The sequence below is a fragment of the Conger conger genome, chromosome 12 (assembly GCF_963514075.1).
Source record: "Conger conger chromosome 12, fConCon1.1, whole genome shotgun sequence".
NCBI lineage: Eukaryota > Metazoa > Chordata > Actinopteri > Anguilliformes > Congridae > Conger > Conger conger.
This window is the reverse complement of record NC_083771.1, coordinates 46,656,552-46,678,055: the sequence shown is the minus strand read 5'-3', so window position 1 is coordinate 46,678,055 and position 21,504 is coordinate 46,656,552. Positions and strand designations below refer to the sequence as shown.

General features: G+C 44.6%; 1 protein-coding gene across 3 annotated transcripts in view; it reads left to right on the top strand.

The window, feature by feature from the left end:
- The window catches only part of LOC133142022 (netrin receptor UNC5C-like), a 239,020-nt gene that overhangs the window by 181,770 nt on the left and 35,746 nt on the right, over positions 1–21,504 (top strand). For 2 of the 3 annotated variants that reach the window (XM_061262940.1, XM_061262938.1), the window contains exons 5-8: positions 1,966–2,146; positions 7,564–7,731; positions 10,840–11,004; positions 18,652–18,708. In XM_061262940.1, coding sequence (XP_061118924.1) covers positions 1,966–2,146; positions 7,564–7,731; positions 10,840–11,004; positions 18,652–18,708 — 571 coding nt within the window. The remainder of the gene's footprint in view (positions 1–1,965; positions 2,147–7,563; positions 7,732–10,839; positions 11,005–18,651; positions 18,709–21,504) is intronic. The other variant, XM_061262939.1, reaches the window with a different exon arrangement.

Sequence of the window (21,504 nt, the reverse complement as noted above, 5' to 3'; positions counted from 1 at the left end):
TCAGACAATGACAGTTTAGTGCACGTATTCAATTTGCCCACGCAGCTTTTGTGTATGATGAAGGACAGGATATTTTAGCAGTTTCTGACAACCTGTCAGTTTTATAATGGCTGGTATAGGTTCTTTTGAAAGTTTATGGTTTAAAGGCAAGAAAATAGACCTCAGATTACTCCAAAGCAGCTTGCACAACTACATTATGCCTCCAGAGATTGTGTTATCAGCTGATTATTTCGTCAGCATATTATTTTTAATCTTATTGTCAGTTTGAGATATTTCCCCTGGCACGCTTCCGGTATGCATATGGAAAGAAATACTGCCACAATATAAAAATGGATATTTATGTTTATAATTGTGAGTACGCACTGTAAAATTAATGTGAGCATATGTACAGCCCATGGAAACACAATTTTGTAAACTGTGTTTTGAGCTGCTTTGGAGTTACTTGTGCTGTATTTTCCTGCTTTAACGACCAAATTTTCCAATACCAGACATTGTAAATCTGGCTGGCATACAGGAATTGCTGTTTAAAATCACACACACAGGCTGCCCGAGCCAGCCAGGAAACATACATTAGAACCGCAGTGATATTAAAGAAAAATAAACTCCGGAACGTGAGCTATGGCTTTCATTTATCAAACTGTTTTTGTGAATAAAAAGGGAAGTGCTGGGTTTGTCTTTTATTTATGGTGCTGAGAGTCAGGCTACATTTGCAGCTGGGTCGTGTATCATCCTCTGCCAAAGCCCAAACACAGTAGGCCATTCTTATACTCCGCACTGGAAATGCAATATCCACATAATTTGGTGAAGGTAAACTGGTCATGAAAGGTCAATCAGCCACTTAGACTCCAAGAACAACACCATCTTTCCCCTTTCACATGGTTTCACACCGAGGACATATATCAGAAGTGTGGCAGATTGATGTTCCCTATAAAAGGGAAAGTTATTTTAAACACTGATGCGTTTTCCACATTCGGCAAAGTCGAAATTGACGTTCTTTCTTTTCCAGCTAAACGTAAAAGAAATACATAAATAAAATGCATTATCTACTTATGAAAATATACTATATCGCATGGAAATATTTTCTGGAAGATTGAGGGCCTGGGTGACATACGTAATTGTTTTGTATTCAAATACACTCTGTGCTTCATCTTAGAGAGAACCAGAAGGCATGGTTTGCACTTTTTGTACTTCATAGTTCCCAGACAAGCTCAGTGAATCGCAGAAAAATATTTTAATCCAAAGCCATTACGTATTTGACCCAGGTCTGGATTAAGGCCCATCCACGCCAAGAACTATAACAATAACTATAAATATGTCATTTTAATAATCGTTGTAACTCAAGTGGATGGCGTTCTAACTCAAATGGAATCCGCACCTCAAATATACCGTCAACTACAGTGACGAATGATATCATTGGGACTACTTTCCAAGCAATTTAGCACTGACAGCCAGTCAAAATCCATCCGCACAGAATGTTGCACAGTGTAGATGCTCACATCGTTATGGATGTAGTTATAGTTCTTGGTGTGGACGCTCACACCATTATGGTTATGGTTATGTTTATGGTTATGGTTATAGTTATGGTTATCTTTATGGTTATAGTTATGGTTATTGTTATGGTTATTGTTATCATTATGGTTATCATTATGGTTATAGTTATGGTTATGGTTATGGTTATGGTTATCATTATGGTTATAGTTATGGTTATAGTTATGGTTATGGTTATCATTATGGTTATAGTTATGGTTATGGTTATAGTTATGGTTGTGGTTATCATTATGGTTATAGTTATGGTTATGGTTATAGTTATGGTTGTGGTTATCATTATGGTTATAGTTATGGTTATCATTATGGTTATAGTTATGGTTATGTTTATAGTTATTGGTGTCTATTGTGAAGAGTGGTGATCTTCCTCAGACCCTCCTCACCCTCCTCCTCAGTGCTGTCTGTCTGATGTTTCCCCAGGTGGAGTGGCTGAAGAACGAGGAGATCATCGACCCGGCTGACGACCGGAACTTCTACATCACCATCGACCACAACCTGATCATCAAGCAGGCGCGCCTGTCCGACACGGCCAACTACACCTGCGTCGCCAAGAACATCGTCGCTAAGCGCAGGAGCACTACGGCAACCGTCATCGTCTACGGTAACAGAATATTACAGCATTCTATGCCCTGATGAAAATTCCATTCCATTCCCGACCAGCTGGTATTCTGAGCTGGTTTAAGTTGTGTTTCTGACACGTCTAGCTGGTCATAGCTGCTCTGTGGCTGGTCAAAGCTGGTCTATAGCTGGTAGAGAAAGCTGATGGTCAAACTGGTGGACTGGCTGACTATATCGGCTGGTCGAGCTGGTGCACAGCTCATTCACCAACTAAAAGTTAGCAAAACACGTCTTGTGCCAGAAGCTTGTCCATCTTAAACTGGTTTTTAGCTGGAATTTCCAGCAGGGCAAAAGTGGAACATTGACCTTAATTCCTCTCACCTTGTTTTCCGACCCATTTCGCCATAATAGCCGGCAAATTGTTTCTCTGAGCAAATCCGGTTTCATAATTCTAACCTGTACACCTGAAAACACCCACTCATCCTATCAGTCCTCTACCTGTCAGCTCTGCTTTCCTCTGACGGAAACATACCACACTTAGCACTGCTGGCTTCAATCTGGCAGGGTTTTCACTGGTTTCCACGGCAACGCCGAGGCTGCAGCACCGCTGTACGCATTATAACTTTATATTAATTTTTATGTGCAGAATAAACTTGTGCTGAGAAGGAAAATATAAACTATGTAGCTCTCTGGCTTTCGTTTTGTAAGCAATATGTCAGCTAGCCAGTTCATCAGCTCATATACAAAAGTTTTAAAAAATAAAAAATGCAGCCACTGCTTGTACTGCGGCTTGTTACAGGATCTTTAATCCTTGTTAGAGTGATTTGCTTCATGAATGCTGAGCAACTCCTCTGCTTTTCTATGAGATTAATATAACTACCCTGAATTATAGCTAGTGTACCACATGCCTACTACCAGAGATGATAGTACACAGAATTTCAGCACAGTGGGAAGCGCTGTTGCCTTGCAGCAGAAGGTCCTGGGTTCAAATCCCAGCCTGTGCCTTTCTGTGTGGAGTCTGCATGTTCATGTACGTATGAGTGTGTGAGTGAATGATGTGTAGGTATGAGTGTGTGAGTGAGTTGTGTGTTGTGAGTCGTGTAGGTATCGATGTGACTGGCTGTCCAGGGTTTATTCCTGCCCAGTGCATGCTGGGATAGGCTCCAGCTGCCCTGTGACCAGGAGCTGTCCTGAGGTGTGTGAGGGCAGAACATCATTGGTGGTTCCTGCTGAGGAGGAACTATCATAGGAGATACTTTCTCTGTCAAAGCAGAAGTACTTCCTGTATGTAAGCCGAAGTACTTCCTGCATATAAATATTTGTGGTAATAGAAAAAAACACGCTCACATAAGATTTGCAAGCTATTCTTCTGACGTGATTAGTGCAGCTTGAGTTTGTACTGTTTTGCTCATAACCTGGGCGTGTTTCCATAGCAGTGATGTTTCCGTCACCATGGCAATGGCGTTAATTATTCTGGTAGTAGAGGGGCAGAGCGCAGGAGTGCATGCACAGCTGTGTAGCTCAGTTCACTGTTAGTCGCTATTTCAGAAGGACCGTTGAAGTGCAGGGGCTGTCTCACGGAGGTCCGTGGAGGCTGTTGCCTGCAGTGCTGCATATGGGTAAAGGAAACGCTTAATTAAAATAATAATTTGTTATTTCGCTTTTTATCCAAAGCGACTTACATTTGATGAGACTAAGCAGGGGACAATCCCCCCCTGGAGCGATGTGGGGTTAAGGGCCTTGTTCAGGAGCCCAACGGCTGTGCTGATCTTAGTGTGGCTACACCGTGGCGGCTTAAAGCAGAAACCTTCCAGGGCCCAGCCACGTACCTTAACCACTAGGCTACAGGCTGCCCCATTAAAGAGCTGATTCCCAGGTGAGGCACTGCTGGGGGCAGGACTGTAATTGTGCAGGGTTGGGGTGGTGGAGCCCAGTTTGGCCCAACTGTGGCCCAAAATTGGTGCCGGGTTGCACCTTTCAGCACGGTTCTGAATTCCTCGAGTAAATATTCAGCTGAATGAAGACATCAGCCACACAAGGAGGTCTGTTTATAGCTATGTGAGTAACTCTGAATAAGGGTATGTGCTAAATGCCCAAAAGCATTTTAAATTTGAAGATCCGGTCCAAGAAAAACAGGGGGGATCTACGCATCTCCGAGAGTAAGAAGACTATATCGGAGGCCGTTAAGAGAGAACCAGTGTTCATCCACGTGAGCAGTCAGTGTGTTCTTCTGCATTATTGAACGTTAAAGGAGTGACATGGTGGTTGAATGTAGCACTTGCTAGTTGTCTTTAGGCAACAATAAAATAAATGTGCATTTCCCACTGTTAGAGTTCACCCGAACTGTCTGGGCGTGGTAATGAGAACTGTCAATTAGCTCTGACGTGCCCCCACTTTCCTGTAGGCCAGGCGGGGCAAACTGTGGGTCACAGGTTAAAGGGGAGGGATAAGGGGACTGGTTATCCTCGTGTGACACAATACAGGGAGAACATTCGCAACCGGTTGTAAATAGGATTTGAAATGCCTACTTCTCCAAAACTAAAGAACGGGCATATTTAATACTTTCGTCATGTTTCTTCAATGCCCTCTTGTGCAAAGCGCATATAAAAACCTAGAAAGTGTGGCCAACCACCATGTTACTCCTTTAATCAGGTTTAATCTTGGTTGGTATAATTCAGGTTACATTTTGTGCTTTATTGATTTTCCCCTCACACTCATCGGTTTGCAAATGTTTTTACCAGGGCTGGCACTGTTGGTCATATAGCTAATGGAGTACTGTGTGTTCTCTCGCATTTAAATCACTCTGGATAAGCACATTACTAAATGGCTGGATCTCAGGGTAGAGCTGGCACTAGCTGAGGAGCTGAACATGTAATAACATTTTGTCAGAAAGCTCTTCGTTTTCCATCTTCAAAGAAAAAAAAGAATAAAATCTCAGGTTCTTCATGTTCACTTTCCTTTTTATCTCGCTGGGAAACGCGCCCGCTGTACTGCTGGAGAAATGTTGAACCAAAGCCTCCGCTGCTATCTTTGACAACACTTGAAAGGAAGTGGAAACCACTTCTGTTGAGTCGATGTTCAGATTTTTGTCGCAAACTGAACTCTGGTCAGTGAACTGAACTTCAACACCTCTCTCATTACCAAAATTAGGCAATGATGAATTACCACTCTGGACTGGGGGGCAAGTCACTCTCCTTTTCCAGTCTTCCATGTGTGGCTAATGTCTTTGTTCGCTGAACTGAGGCCTTGTACAGAAACCTAAGTGAGTCTGTCGCAGAGAGAGAGAGAGAGAGAGAGAGATAGGGAGAGAGGGAGAGAGAGTTTTGGTGGGTGAACAATTGATGATGTCACAGGGTTGAAGCTGCTCGCTTGTCTCCCTGACAACCAACTGCCAACTACCAACTGCCAACGCAAGAGCAGCATTCCAATCTCTTCTTCTCAGATCTTGACTGGTTTGTGAGTTATGTTTCAGGCCCTGTTTAGACGACTTCGGTTTCTCATGGACAGAAACGTTTTTCCCTTGCTTTTCCAAAAAATAATCTGTGTTCATACGACGACGTTATGATAAAGATCCCCCTTCACGCGGTTTTGCAAAAATAGTTGAAACGCTGTAGTATGCATGCCAGGCCAGTGGGTGGCGGTGTAGCTTTGCAACTCAACACCTGCGTATTAGGGTCTGTGTCATCACAGTTTCTTGTCATCACCCGCCTCCTCCCCTCACTCTTCACACTGTTATCACAACAATCACGTCTTGCCAATTTACACAGAAACGGTAAGGACAGCGTTATCAAATAATTCCACTATGGAGCCCGTTATGAAAAGTGAATGTTTTCAGCCCTCCAAACGAAAGGCCCAAACACAGCAAAAGTGCGCCATTTTCAGCAGGCACCATTGCCGTGTAAAGCCACACTTAGATTGATTTTTATGTATTATGTTATTGGTTTTTGGCAGTTACTTTTACTTTTTTTTTCAATTCCCATTGAAGGGGTGAAGCTTATTTCAGTGTGTGTGGTGAGGGGGGGGGGGGGGCAGTGTTAGCTGGCTGCTGTGCAGAGCAGGAGTGTCAGTTACGGATTTGTGATTAGGGTCACAACCCCACTCGCATTAAGGAGTCGTTAGCGCTGTGCAGAGAGAGCTTTGATGTCGCCCTTTCCTCCGAAGAACGCAGAGAATTTCAATTTTCAATTTTATTTGTATGGTGCTTTTAACAGTCTACTGTAAAAACTGTTCAGAATAATAAAACACCAGGGGCATGACCCCAACATGGCAAATGTAAAAAACCCAAACAGTGGCTAGAAAAAACTCCCCATTGGGAAGCCATCTCAGGAAAAACAAACCTCTTTGTCTCAGACCTCTCAGTTATGAGTCCTAGCTGTGAACCAGATCGCACACAAACCCTGACACTCTGGAATGAGCTGTTCTGTAAAGTTTCACCTGTAAACACATATTTAAAAAAAGGTCACACTTCACAATAAGGGTACATGAACTGGTATTAACTAATGTAGTTATTGATCATGAAGTAATGATGTACAAATTACATTACTCGAAATTAACTTTTCATTAGTTCCTAACTAATGTATTACATGAATATTGATGCATTCGCAAGCCATAGCATAAACTTATAATTAGTTAACCATGAACAAATACATTGACTGCGTTTTCATGCATATATGAATTCATGAATGTAGTTGCTAACATGAATCAATGATGTACAAATACATTAGCAAAGCTGTAAGTGTTAACATCTCAGTTGTTATTAATGCTAATTCATGAAACGTAACGAAACGCTGACAGAGGCTTCAGGTTTGACTGTTGTAAAGTCCACAGCCTTGTTACTGGTCCTCGAGGGCTGAGACCAGCTCATTAGCATGAGCATTAGCGGCTAATGCCCGCTCTCTTTCTCCACGGTCCTCGAGGGCCGCGATCAGCTTGTTAGCATTAGTGGCTAATGCCCTCTCTTTCGCTGCGGTCCGCAGGGCCGAGACCTGCTCATTAGCTTTAGCATTAGCATTAGCAGCTAACTCTCTCTCTCTTTCTCCATGGTCCTCGAGGGCCGAGACCAGCTCATTAGCATTAGCGGCTAACGCCCTCTCTCTTTCGCTACGGTCCGCGAGGGCCGATACCTGCTCATTAGCTTTAGCATTAGCATTAGCGGCTAACTCCCGCTCTCTTTCTCCACGGTCCGCGAGGGCCGAGACCTGCTCATTAGCGTTAGCATTAGCATTAGCGGCTAACGCCCTCTCTCTTTCTCCACGGTCCTCGAGGGCTGAGACCTGCTCATTGGCGTTAGAGTTAGCGTTAGTGGCTAACGCCCTCTCTCTTTCTCCACGGTCCTCGAGGGCTGAGACCTGCTCGTTGGCATTAGCGGCTAACGCCCTCTCTCTTTCTCCACGGTCCTCGAGGGCTGAGACCTGCTCATTGGCGTTAGCGGCTAACGCCTCCTCTCTCTCTCTCGGGCAGTGAACGGCGGTTGGTCGACGTGGACGGAGTGGTCGGTCTGCAGCAGCCGTTGCGGTCGGGGGTTCCAGAAGAGGACCCGGAGCTGCACCAACCCCGCACCCCTCAACGGGGGCTCCATCTGTGAGGGGCAGAACCTCCAAAAGCTGGCCTGCACCTCCTTGTGTCCGGGTACGGTATTACATTACATTACATTATATTATATTATATTACATTAATGTCATTTGGCAGGCGCGTTACACAATTATATATTTGACCCAGGTCTGCTACACACACTGGTTCCTGTCAGAAACAACCCACCTTCATGCTTTCACATGAAAGTGATATTCAATATATTTTAATGAACACAAATCATCTATTTGTATTTATTAACATTCACCCACAATCTTATGCACTGCATGCTGGGATACCCCGCCCCCGACCGACCTTGACGAGAAGTGAGCAGTTTACAGAATTGACAGAACATTATGTTTGGTGTCAAACATGTGTGCAATTTGATATATGTATAAGATTTCAAGGTTGTTTTACTAGCAGCAAATATGTAAATTAACCTAGTCCCTTCGGTATTCCCAGAGAATATCAAATATCAAAAGGCTGTCACATCTGTTCACTGTGATTTACAGCCATGCATTGCTAGACGCAGAAGTAACTGCACATTTGTTATTGGGAATGTAAACCACATCACAAAATGGGATGAGAGCTAATTAAATGAAGCCATAATAATAATAATAATAATAATAATAATAAACTTTATTTATAAAGCACATTTAAAACAACCATGGTTGACCAAAGTGCTGTACAAAACCAGGCAATAAAATTAAAGATAAAATGAAATAAAATGAGATAAAAAGAAATGAAATGAAATGAAATGAAATGAAATGAAATACATGTACATTATCTGGATTCCCCATTTATGTCTGACATAAAGGCCTCACTAAAAAGGTGGGTTTTTAACAAGGATTTAAAAACATCTATGTTTTGGGCAGATTTAATATGTGGCGGTAGGCTGTTCCACAACTTGGGGCCAGCTACCTCAAAGCCATCATATTAGTTTTCTGACAAATTACATTACATTACATTAATGACATTTGGCAGATGCTCTTATCCAGAGCAACTTACAGTTGATTGGACTAAGCAGGAGACAATCCTCCCCTGGAGCAATGCAGGGTTAAGGGCCTTGCTCAAGGGCGCAATGGCTGTGCTGATCTTATTGTGGCTACATCGGGATTAGAACCACCGACCATGTGTGTCCCAGTCATGTACCTTAACCACTACGCTACAGGCTGCCCCCGAAATGAGCTGACTAGCAGATTATACATTAATATATGTGGTAAAAGATTATATAATAATTCAAGCAGAAATTGTTGAGTGAGTTTTCTGACGGAGGGCGGCACCTGTGGGAGTGTCCTGCTTCACGTTCTCTAACATGAATTAACATAAAACAGGAAATTCGTTGAAGCTAATTTCAGGGTGGGACCAATTATTCTGCTGTTCCAGCAGAACAATCTTGATCTGTGGAAAGATTGAGCTTTTGTTCATTTCTAATGCTGGTGCTATTTTGAAGACGGGCGATTATATTTAAATCTATTCTGGGCTCTGCCGTCCCATCCCTGGGGCGATGTTATTGTGTGACGACAGCTCGTTTGGAGGCCGGCCCTGTTAGCTTGGCTAATTAGCGGTTAACTCCCTGGTCTAATCTTCAGGCATAGCTGACTAATGTAATAATAACAGCTCAGTTAGGCCCTTGGAAAATGTACCAGACAGTAATTGTTTAGTGTCTGTTTAATGCAGTTTGTTAAGTCTGTAAGTGCAAAGTTGATACAGTGAAATAAAGTTGTGTGCAGTATTGTGTCAATTTTCTTCGTGCCAAACGACAACAGAGAGTACAATTAGAGAGTTTCTTTGTCTAATGTGACCCGTTTATTTTAAGGAAATCACTCCCCGTAGAAGAGCACTGTAAAACATGGTTTGAAATATCCATTATTCTATTCAAAAGATTCAACTGCAGAATCTTTTAAGATCCTCGAAGGATCCTATGTAGGAACAAGATCCTGGGCAAGATTTAAATTAAGGATCAAGATTCACTTCATGCTGTTACAGTTCCACAGATTGGTCACTCGCTCAAACATGATTCTATTACAGTTACCCTGATTGGTCACTCTTTCTGTTACAGTTACACTGATTGGTCACTCTTCCTGTTACAGTTACACTGATTGGTCACTCACTCAAAGCTTGGTTCTGTTACAGTTACACTGATTGGTCACTCACTCAAAGCTTGGTTCTGTTACAGTTACACTGATTGGTCACTAGCTCAAACCTTGGTTCTGTTGCAGTTACACTGATTGGTCACTGGCTCAAAGCTTGGTTCTGTTACAGTTACAGTGATTGGTCACTCACTCAAAGCTTGGTTCTGTTACAGTTACACTGATTGGTCACTGGCTCATGCCTTGGTTCTGTTGCAGTTACACTGATTGGTCACTAGCTCAAACCTTGGTTCTGTTGCAGTTACACTGATTGGTCACTCACTCAAAGCTTGGTTCTGTTACAGTTACACTGATTGGTCACTGGCTCATGCCTTGGTTCTGTTGCAGTTACACTGATTGGTCACTGGCTCATGCCTTGGTTCTGTTACAGTTACACTGATTGGTCACTCACTCAAAGCTTGGTTCTGTTACAGTTACAGTGATTGGTCACTCACTCAAAGCTTGGTTCTGTTACAGTCACACTGATTGGTCACTAGCTCATACCTTGGTTCTGTTGCAGTTACACTGATTGGTCACTGGCTCATACCTTGGTTCTGTTGCAGTTACACTGATTGGTCACTGGCTCATACCTTGGTTCTGTTGCAGTTACACTGATTGGTCACTCACTCAAAGCTTGGTTCTGTTACAGTTACAGTGATTGGTCACTCACTCAAAGCTTGGTTCTGTTACAGTCACACTGATTGGTCACTAGCTCATACCTTGGTTCTGTTGCAGTTACACTGATTGGTCACTAGCTCATGCCTTGGTTCTGTTGCAGTTACACTGATTGGTCACTAGCTCAAACCTTGGTTCTGTTGCAGTTACACTGATTGGTCACTGGCTCAAACCTTGGTTCTGTTGCAGTTACACTGATTGGTCACTAGCTCAAACCTTGGTTCTGTTACAGTTACACTGATTGGTCACTCACTCAAAGCTTGGTTCTGTTACAGTTACAGTGATTGGTCACTCACTCAAAGCTTGGTTCTGTTACAGTCACACTGATTGGTCACTGGCTCATGCCTTGGTTCTGTTGCAGTGGACGGTCTTTGGACAGACTGGACTAAGTGGGCGACCTGTGGCACAGAGTGTACCCACTGGAGGAGGAGAGAGTGCAGCGCTCCGGCACCCAAAAACGGGGGAAAGGACTGCGAAGGGGCGGTGCTCCAGTCCCAGAACTGCACCGACGGGCTGTGTATGCAGAGTGAGTATGAGCTGCTCTGTGTATGCAGAGGGAGTATGAGCTGCTCTGTGTATGCAGAGGGAGTATGAGCTGCTCTGTGTGTGCAGAGTGAGTATGAGCTGCTCTGTGTATGCAGAGTTAGTGTGAGCTACACTGTGTATGCAGAGTTAGTATGAGCTGCTCTGTGTATGCAGAGTTAGTGTGAGCTACACTGTGTATGCAGAGTTAGTATGAGCTGCTCTGTGTGTGCAGAGTGAGTATGAGCTGCTCTGTGTATGCAGAGTTAGTATGAGCTGCTCTGTGTGTGCAGAGTGAGTATGAGCTGCTCTGTGTATGCAGAGTTAGTGTGAGCTACACTGTGTATGCAGAGTTAGTATGAGCTGCTCTGTGTATGCAGAGGGAGTATGAGCTGCTCTGTGTATGCAGAGTGAGTATGAGCTGCTCTGTGTATGCAGAGTGAGTATGAGCTGCTCTGTGTATGCAGAGTGAGTATGAGCTGCTCTGTGTGTGCAGAGTGAGTATGAACTGCTCTGTGTATGCAGAGTGAGTATGAGCTGCTCTGTGTATGCACTCAGTATGAGCTGCTCTGTGTATGCAGAGTGAGTATGAGCTGCTCTGTGTATGCAGAGTGAGTATGAGCTGCTCTGTGTATGCAGAGTTAGTATGAACTGCTCTGTGTATGCAGGGTGAGTATGAGCTGCTCTGTGTATGCAGGGTGAGTATGAACTGCTCTGTGTATGCAGGGTGAGTATGAGCTGCTCTGTGTATGCAGGGTGAGTATGAACTGCTCTGTGTATGCAGGGTGAGTATGAGCTGCTCTGTGTATGCAGGGTGAGTATGAGCTGCTCTGTGTATGCAGGGTGAGTATGAGCTGCTCTGTGTATGCAGAGTGAGTATGAACTGCTCTGTGTATGCAGGGTGAGTATGAACTGCTCTGTGTATGCATTATGTCAGCCCTTACAAGTAAATCCCAGTCATCTGGGTCTGGGCCTTAGTAATCATCTTTATAAAAAAATAACAAAGAATAATCCAAAATGGTTCCCAAACTTTTACACAGGGCCCTTTTCTTTTTTTTTTAATCATTTATAAACAGTAAAAAAAAGAAGAAGAAAATAGAAAAGGAAAAAAAAGCAATCTTGGTTTCAGATTTGCAGAAAGGTCTCATGTTCAACTCTGTACAATTTAGAGTTCAGGTTCGCTTTCGATCAAACCAGGGGTGCCTGACATCTTTGCAACCCACTGTATATATAAAATGTGATGAATGATGATAATACCTTTTCACAATGTATAATTGCCATGCCCGGGTGCATACAGTGATTAGAGCTTTTCTTCGCCCAGCTTTAAAGGGTTTGTTTTTTCACATTAGAAAACAAAACTGGGAAAGTAAAGTTGGAGAAAGTCTTCTGCGTTGCTCTCCTCGACTTCTTATACGCGTTGACAAGCAATTATACGCGTTGCTGCTCCACTTCTGCTGTACGAGTTTGTTATTTATTATGAAATTACGAAATGTAGAATAAGGATAGAACCTCTTTATTATCTGTGCCGTGAGACCGTCGATAGTCGCTTCATTAGTCTCGAGTTTCCCTCTGAAAAGCTGCACAGCGTCCAGAGGGACGGTGGACGGACTGTAGATTTTCTGTAGACAGAGGAAGGATCTTTCAGATCTGTGTCCCTTTCATATTGGGGTTCTATAGTTCCAGCGAGTCATTTCAGTCTTTCATCTATTATACATGAAGGACGACTACATTGGCTGGGGGAAATTTGGTGACACTTTACTTGAACCCCTCGGTAGAGGCTACGTCACCAGTGTTTTCAGCAACACTTTACTTGAACCCCACGCCATCATCAGGCTGACATAACGCTATAACACTGGCATAACGGATGATGCCAGGTTATGTCAAATTACATAAAACTGTCATACTTTTATCAGTAAGTGTCATAATAAGCTAAGTAATAAGAACTGCTATGCCATCTTGTGACAGCGGTTATGTCATGTGTAAGACAGTGTTATGTCATCTTGTGACAGCTGCTATGTCATGTGTATGACAGTGTTATGTCAGCCTTATGGTGAGTGGTTCAAGAAAAGTGTTAGTGAAATTGTAAACATTGTGAAACCATTAGTGCATGTGTATATGTATGTGTGTGCGTGCGTGCGTGCGTGCGTACATGCTTGTGTGTATGACAAAGCCAGTCCAGTGTATTTTGCTGCAGATTAAGTTGGGTCATTTTCAATCATTACATTACATTAGTGGCATTTGGCAGACGGGCCTTGCTCAAGGGCCACAATCTTATTGTGGCTAGAAACGGGACTGAACCACCGACCTTGCGTGTTCCAGTCACCTACCTTAACCACTACGTTACAGGCCAATTACCCTATCACACATAGTAAGCTTTAGTTCATGTTGGGTCCCACTTTTGATAGTTAAAGCACATATTTACCTTATATACCCTTACAGTGCAGCATGTCTGTAGCATTTGATATTATTCTTGAGAAAACTACAGCACAAGTTCATCAAACTTTTTCTAACACTGTTAATAAGTCTGCTTAAACAAAATATAAAACTTAATGTGTTATGCGTGTCTTCCTAAACCCAAACACTGTTTTTTTCACTGACAACTTATTAATCAACTTCTTAAAATAGCAGTAATCATGTAGGTGTATCAGTTATGTAGTTTTGAAAGTTTTGTTTAAAACAGCTTGCCTCTTCAGAACATCATAGCAGACCCAGAGGATTTACTGTACGTGTACCATCTGTTTGGCTTTGGTTAATTTTAGTTGTTCTTGGTTTGCACTCAAACAGCATGATCTTAAAACCCCCAAAAATTGCTCAGCTGTGTCTGGCCGATTTAAACTAAGGGTATTTTAATAACGGCGGTAATGGCAGAAGGCTTGGACTAACAGTCGCTTTGAGGATAGATTTAGCCCGTGAAAATGCCCCATAAGTGTTGTTAAGCTGTAGCGGGCGGAGTTGCACTCGACTCTCGCCTTGCGGTGTGTATCGCGTCTTGCATCATGCGACTTTTAAGTGGCACGAAAACCACAAAGCAAATGTGTTTTCCAGGCGTTCCTTACCTTGGAATTTCGCCGGAATCCAAATGAACGCCGTTAACGTGGCCCGGGAGACGCAGCCACTCTGTTCACTTCTGAGTCTTTTCCGCCTCTGATGTCAGAATTACTGCGTTTTCCCCCTCCCCAGAGAATTGGGCTGCGTGATTTCTGGCTGTCTGAGAAGACGTCAGTAAGTTTACAATTTCATTCTGAACTGCCAAACGCGTACGCTAAACCGGGGATGTCACCCACCGGTAAAAAAAAAAAAGATTATTTCAGATTTTTCCCAATTTAGTAGCCAATTGTACCTCTAATCCAATTCGAGTTAGTGTCAGATACACCGTCCACACCCCGCCCCCTGGCGGCCTGAGGAAGAGCCACACGCCTTCTTCAGGACGTCTCATCTCTCTAATCGTGGCGTCCAAGGCGTCCAAGGCGTCCAAGGCGTCCAAGGCGTCATTGTGCGGCAATCAGCTGACCCTGCCAAGGCCCTCCCTCTGGAGGAGCGAGCCAATTATGCCGCCCCATGTGAGCCGGTGAGACCGGGAATCGAACCCCGGTCCCTGGTGTGCAACTGCAGTGAACTGCAACCACAAGTCTGCTGCATCTTAGCCCGCCACCGCAGCCCCTAGTGGGTGCAGGTTCAGACAAGCACAAAATGGAGACTCGTTTGATAATAGAGAAAACACGTTTCGCCACCTCAACAAACATTTTTTTAATTAAATGATGCTGCTAATGCTAAGAAAAACCCAGTGCTGATTAATTTGACAGCGATGCAGTAAAAATATGAATAAAAGCTTTATTTCTCCTTGAGAAATCCATAGCAGGACCATTAGCTCTGCATTAGATTGATGAATAGTTTAGCACAAATATAAAACCGCATAATGATGCTGTATAGATTTAGGGTCATTTCCCTGATCGATTGTGTGTGACTTAAACAGGAGAACTTGTCATTTTCACACTAATGCGCATTCAGGAGAAACGCCTGTTTTCTAAGAGCGCGTATTATTGCAGATGTGCTTATGACTGGAGCACAGTTTAAGCCTCCCTTGTTGTGAAGCGGATGTAGAGCAGTGTATTCAGCAGGGCCTCTTCAGCTTCTGGTACGTGTTCAGCTGTTTATCGTGCATTCTCAGCACATTACATGACAAGGCATTTAGCAGACACTCTTATCCAGAGCGACGTACAATGAAGTGCAGATCGAACTCAGGAACAAGTGTGAAAAGGACCTGAGAGGACAGTACGGTTCCGAGTCCTAGCGTGACCATTCAGATACAATCGGAACCCTTGAAGAATACATCAACTTACAAACCAGCATGCCACAGTTGGAAGCTTGGATACGCCGAGTACAACAATACAATAGCTAATACAAAACACAACAATCTCTATATAACTATATTATTGCCATTATAGTCTAATACTGGCACCTCACATCAGTCTTAAGTCAGTGAGCTTGTACGTGTCCTCTCTCTCATTTGCTTAGCCCTGTCAATCCAAGCCCTAATGTGAAGTGGATCCATCCACATCCCAAAGGGCTTTGGCTTTGGTTGAGAAAGTTGAGAAATAACAGTAGTATAGCAGTCATTTTTGATTGCTTGAAAAGGTATATGGCACTCTTGGGCTTTTCATGGCTAAGGTATTTACGGTAGTTACGCTTGAGTGCCAGACGGCACTCCTGGGACTGAGAGAGTTTCAGGGAGAGACTAGGACTAGGAGACTAGGTCCCAGAAGGTTGGTGGTTCAAGTCAAGTTCCTGCTCAGTCAAATCAGTTGCTTTGGATAAGAGCATCTGCCAAGTGACATCAATGAAATGTAATGTCATCATCTAATTAACACATTATGAATGTGAACAACAATGTCACTGTCCTTTGCACCTCAATGCGTCTCTTCAACCATTGTGGAGATGTTAGTTTGTTATTTGTTGATTTGTTTTTGTTTTGTTAATAAGGAACACTTAAATGTAGGTTTAATTAGGATTTTACTTTGAACAGATTGCCGTGGTTGTGTGAGCAGCATTATCGCAACCAAACAGCCCATTTGTCCATTTGGCTTAACACAAACATCGCAGAAGCAAACCGTCAAGAAAAAATAAACACGTTTTATTCATAAGTGCATTTTTTTTTTCATTTGGAGGCAGGAGCTGAGCAGTGATATTTGTGAAGAATGGCTGCTTGCAATCAACAACTGTGACATTCCTTTGGCATTTGTCAGGGAAAATAAGTAGGTTTTTTTTTTGCTTCTGGTTGTCAACACACAAGTGTTTTCTGCGACTGCATTTGTGGAAATGTTCTGACCTGGGCTGGCTTCTGTCTGTGTGCCGCAGGTCCTCCTCGTTCTGTACGATGGCGTTGTTTAAGGACACTGGTTGTTCTGCTCTGAGACGGATGGCATTTTCTTCACATATTGATCTTGCAAAAGTCAGGCATCAGGCCACTTTTTGCTCATGTACCAATCGTACTTCTATGAAAGCTCATGGAAACATTGACACACTCTTGTCCTCAGTTTGAAACTGATTCTGGGACAGCTTGTAGCCTTGTGCCTAATGGTTAAGGTGCTTGATTGGGACTTAGATGGTTGGTGGTTCAAGCCACAGTGTAAACATAACAAGATCCGTGCTGCCGTTGGGCCCTTGAGCAAGGCCCGTAATCCCACATTGCTCCAGGGGAGGCCTGTCCCCTGCTTATTCTAATCAGGGGCTAATTCACTTTGGATAAGAGCATCAGCTAAAAAAACTGTTCCGTAATTCTGAATTCCTGCTTATTTGACAGTTAAACGTGTGTGTTTTTATTTTAAAAGTTATCATAAAACAAGCGTCTTTGTCTTAGGTTGGGTGATGTCATGCGTACAGTGAGGCGTAGCCAGTGTGTGTTATGTACAGCAAGGCGTTGATTTCCTCTCCTGGGATGTATCGCTGTGCTGTGTAGCCTGCTGGCCTTGCGTGCTGCATATTCATCACTTGTTTAAGCATTGTTTTCCTGCGTGAAGGGGTCAGCGTACGGGAGGAGACACCATAAATAACGCCACATCGTTTTTACCCGCTGCTCCATTTCACACGTAATTAAATGTGCCCCATCCCACCATCTATCAAACCCATGTTTCCTGCCCATCGATTAATCCCCTGGTCTGTCGCGCTGCGGGAAAGTCCCCAATGTAGTTCAGCTCGTGTCTACAGTATTGTGCAGTCTATGCTAGAGCATATCTTTTGTGGCTTAAGGATGTTTAATGAACCGTCCGTTCTTATCAGGGGCAGCCTGTAGCCTAGTGGCTGAGGTACGTGCCTGGTACACGGAGGGTTGTTGGTTCAAGCTCCGGTGTAGTCAAGATAAGATCCACGCAGCCGTTGGGCCCTCGAGCGAGGCCCTTTACCCCACATTGCTCCAGGGGGATGGTTCCCTGCTTAATCTAATCGACTGTGAGTCGCTCTGGATAGAAGTTTCGGCTAAATAACTGTAATGCAATCTTTTTTCTTTTCTCCAAAAGTCCGAGTCAGCGTCTAAGTCTAGAACCCCGTTGCTTTTAATTAGTGTTTGTACCATCAGCATTAGAAAATTCAGTTAAGAACATTCAGATCAGGTATTTTTGTGACCGTACACCTTTAAAAGGGTTAATGAAGCTTGGCGTCGGTGCCTATATTGCGATGGTTTTTTTCCCGGTCGCCCTCGCGGTCTCCTCTGAAAGGGCAGTCCACCGCTGGAGTTTACTCAGACTTGGGTCCAGAGCTCCCCGCAGAACGAGCGCTGACCTGTCAGGGCTTCGTCATTTCGGGAAAGGACACGATCCCACAGTGAGGTTTATCTTGGCGCCCGTCGTGGTGTTGGGCTCTGCACCAGCCTACACTCGCCGCTGGATTCCTGCCAAACGCTCGACGACAGGCGCTTTGAGTCGTGCGAACGTTTATCAGACGAAAATCTCATTTGCGCCGCGATTCGTTGTAACAAATTGAAAATATCAGCTGATAGACTCTCTCACTCTCCCTGCCGCACACGTAATGTCTCTCAGTTTGTCGTTAATGCAACGCCAGGCCCGAGAAGAGTCACAATAAGCAGGTTTATAACGGCTATTTCTCAAACCATTGTTGTCTTGTTTCATTTGTGTTCTATCTGTGTGAATGTATTTGTGTAAATGTGCATGTGTCTGTGTGTGTGTGTGTGTGTGTGTGTGTGTATGTGTGTATGCATGTGTCTGTGTGTGTGTGTATGTGTATGTGTGTGTGCAGGTGTGAGTTTGTGCTTGCGTTTGCATGTATGTGGGTGTGTATGAGTGTGTGTGTGTGTGTGTGTGAGAGTGTGCGTGTGCGTGTGCGTGTTTGAGTGTGTGTGAGTGTCCGTGTGTGAGTGTCTGTGTGTGTGTGCTTGTGTGTGAGTGTGTGAGTGTTTGTGAGTGTGTGTGTTTATGTTTCTGTATGTGTGTCTGTGTGTGTGTGCATGTGTGAGTTTGTGTGTATGTGTGTATGCATGAGTGTGTGTCTGTGTGTGTTAGAGTGGGTGTGTGTATGTGTGTGTTTGTGAGTGTGTGTGTGTGTGTGTTTGTATGTGTGTATAAGCATGCGTGTGAGTGAGTGTGTGTTTGTGCGTCTGTGTTTTTTGGTTTTATCTCACCCTCCCCTCTTCTTCTCCAAGGTTCAGTATCTCAGATGTCTCCTGAGCGTAAGCCACAGAGTGATTTTGGATTTCCATGTGAGTTCATTTTATTTTGCTTCATATTCTTTCTCATTATTGTCTGTTTCATTCTCCACTTTTTAGTTTTTCCCCGCTGTTAATCATTATCTTTCCAAACTGTGTGTTCCTTTCTGTGTGTGTGTGTGTGTGTGTATGTGTGTGTGTACGTGCGTGTGTTTGCACATGTGGGTGTGTGTGCACATGTGTGTGTGTGCACGTGTGTGTGTGTGTGTGAGTGTGCAGGTTTGTATGTGTGTGTGCGTGTGTGTGTATGTGTGCATGTGTGTGTGTGTGTGTGTGTGTGAGTGTGCGTGCATGTTTGAGTGTGTGCGTGTGTGTGTGTGTGCGTGTGTGTATGTATGTGTGTGTGTGTGTGCGCGTGTGTGTGCATGTTTGAGTGTGTGTGTGTATGTGTGTGTGCATGTTTGTGTGAGTGTGTATGTTTGAGTGTGTGTGTGCATGTGTGTGTGTGTGTGTGAGTGTGCATGTTTGAGTGTGTATGTGTGCATGTGTGTGTGTGTGTGTGCGTGTGTGTGTGTGTATGTGTGTATGTGTGTATGTGTGTGTGTGTGTGTGTGTGTGTGTGTGTTCTGGTTCACTCCACTCAAGCTCTTCACCCATGGCTCCTCTCTCCTCATTAGCGCCTCTGTGTGTGTGTGTGTGCGCCCGCGCCCGCGCCCGCGCGTGTGCTTGTGTGCTTGTTAGCACTTCTCTGTGTGTTTCTGTGGAGCAGTGTCCCTGTGTCTGTGTGGGTTTACTCCAGGTACTCCGGTTTCCTCCCACACTCAAACACATGCATGCCAGGTTGGGTGTGCTCCTGCTGTTGCCCTTGACCATGAAACTGGCCTCAGAACTGGAGCTGGTACCCGGGCGTTGCACTGTGGCTGCCCACTGCTCCTAAGTAACTAGGATGGGTCAAACGCAGAGGACACATTACCCCACGGGGCTCAATGACGTATATCTCATCTCAGTTTAGCTTATCGTGTCTTATCTTCATCAGCCTGTTACCTCTTCATAGCAGTCTTTCTCTCCACGGGCGGTGATTAGGAACAATCTGGCCATGCCAGTGTGAGGTCATTTGATCGTTTCCAGGTCGCAGACCGCCTTGTATCCTCTCCTCGGCCCAATCGGCAAGTCTCGGCCAATCGCAGACGAGCTTGTCTGCGTGCTGAGTGATGCTTCCGATGCGGATTGGCCGGCTGCTCTTCCGACTCGAACCGCGAAGAGGATGCAGGACTGCAGGCATTGACAGGCAGAGATTGAGAGTGGGAGATGAATCTCGGGTTCCTCCTGAATCCTGTGGGACTTGTAGGCAATCAACCACCCCCCCCCCCCCCCCACCCCCCCACTCTGCATAAAACTCAGGTGCCATAATTAGGCCACTGGCTCATTAGTGAGATCAAACACTCGCTTAATCAACAGCAGGTCTCTGGGTTAGACATTGGGGCACTGCTTACACTCACACACACACACACACACACACACACACACACACACAGAACATGCTACTCTTTTTGAAACCTCAGACAAGGCAGTAATAAGGCGGATAGACCGACCCTGTGTTAAACAGCCTGTTTCTGTAGACCGACTCTGTGTTAAACAGCCTGTTTCTGTAGACCGACCCTGTGTTAAACAGCCTGTTTCTGTAGACCGACCCTGTGTTAAACAGCCTGTTTCTGGCTCCACAGGGAAAATGGTAGATGATGTTGGCTTCAGACGTCTGTGCTGACAATAAAAAACTGAGCTGGTCTTTGGTGAACAGGACAGGAAGGTAAAGAACAAGTTCCAGGTCGGAGGTCACTCTGTGGGAGATTTCCTTCTGAGATTTCCTCCCATTGAAAAATTTTAACTCAAGAGTTTTTTACCTCACATGACTCACCTTTTGCGGAGTGTTTGCTCTTCCACTGCTCTTTGTGACAGTCTTCTGTAAAAAGCCCTTTTTACCTGAACCCCGGTGAGAAACTCCTCTGAAGGCATCACAAGGGGGGGGTGGGGTTATGTCCCTTCCATGTCCTGTAACCAGGTGACAGGAAGGGGCAGCTGCCAATCATCACAATCACAGTCTAGTTACATTAAACTGCCACTGTTCTCCTGATTGCTGAGTGAGAGCACACGTATGGCAAATACTGCCCTCTAGTGGCAGAGGAGTGCATTTTGCCTGTGGATCTACACCGTCAACGTCCAAACTCCACACAGAGAGGATCTGTGGCTCATCACCAAGTCACCGTGCCACCCCCAAAAGAAAACAGAACAGAAAGCCCAGAACCCCGTCCCACTATTCATACATGGTAAATGCAGCTGTAACAGTTTAGTGAATATGGGCCGGTGATATATATGTGATTAGGTTTTGCCATAGCCAGTCTAGCCTAGGGGTTTAGGTACATGACCGGTACCGAGAAGGTTGGTGGTTCAAGCCCCACTGTAGCCACAATAAGATCAGTGGAGGTGTTGGGCCCTTAAGCGAGGCCCTTTGGATAAAAGCGTCAGTTAAAAAACTACACTGTGATGTAATGTATCTATGCCTCTACCAGGCAGTTGTGTCTGTAGAAATGTATCTGTTGCAGCGTCTGTAGAAATGTGTCTGTTCATATCATAAGTACGGGAACGGTTCCCCTGACCCCAGCGATCCCCCTGCTCTCCCTCTCCTGGCTGTGGTTTCGGGGGGGGGGGGGGCGTATTGTTAAGTTGTCAATGCGTCGGCAGTGTGAGGGATTAATTGCTGTCGCTAACGTCGGATTCCCGACAGTTCCCGGCTCTCCGGCATTTTTCCGAGCCGGGATTTAACGAAGGGCTGTCAGAGTCTCCCGTGATGAG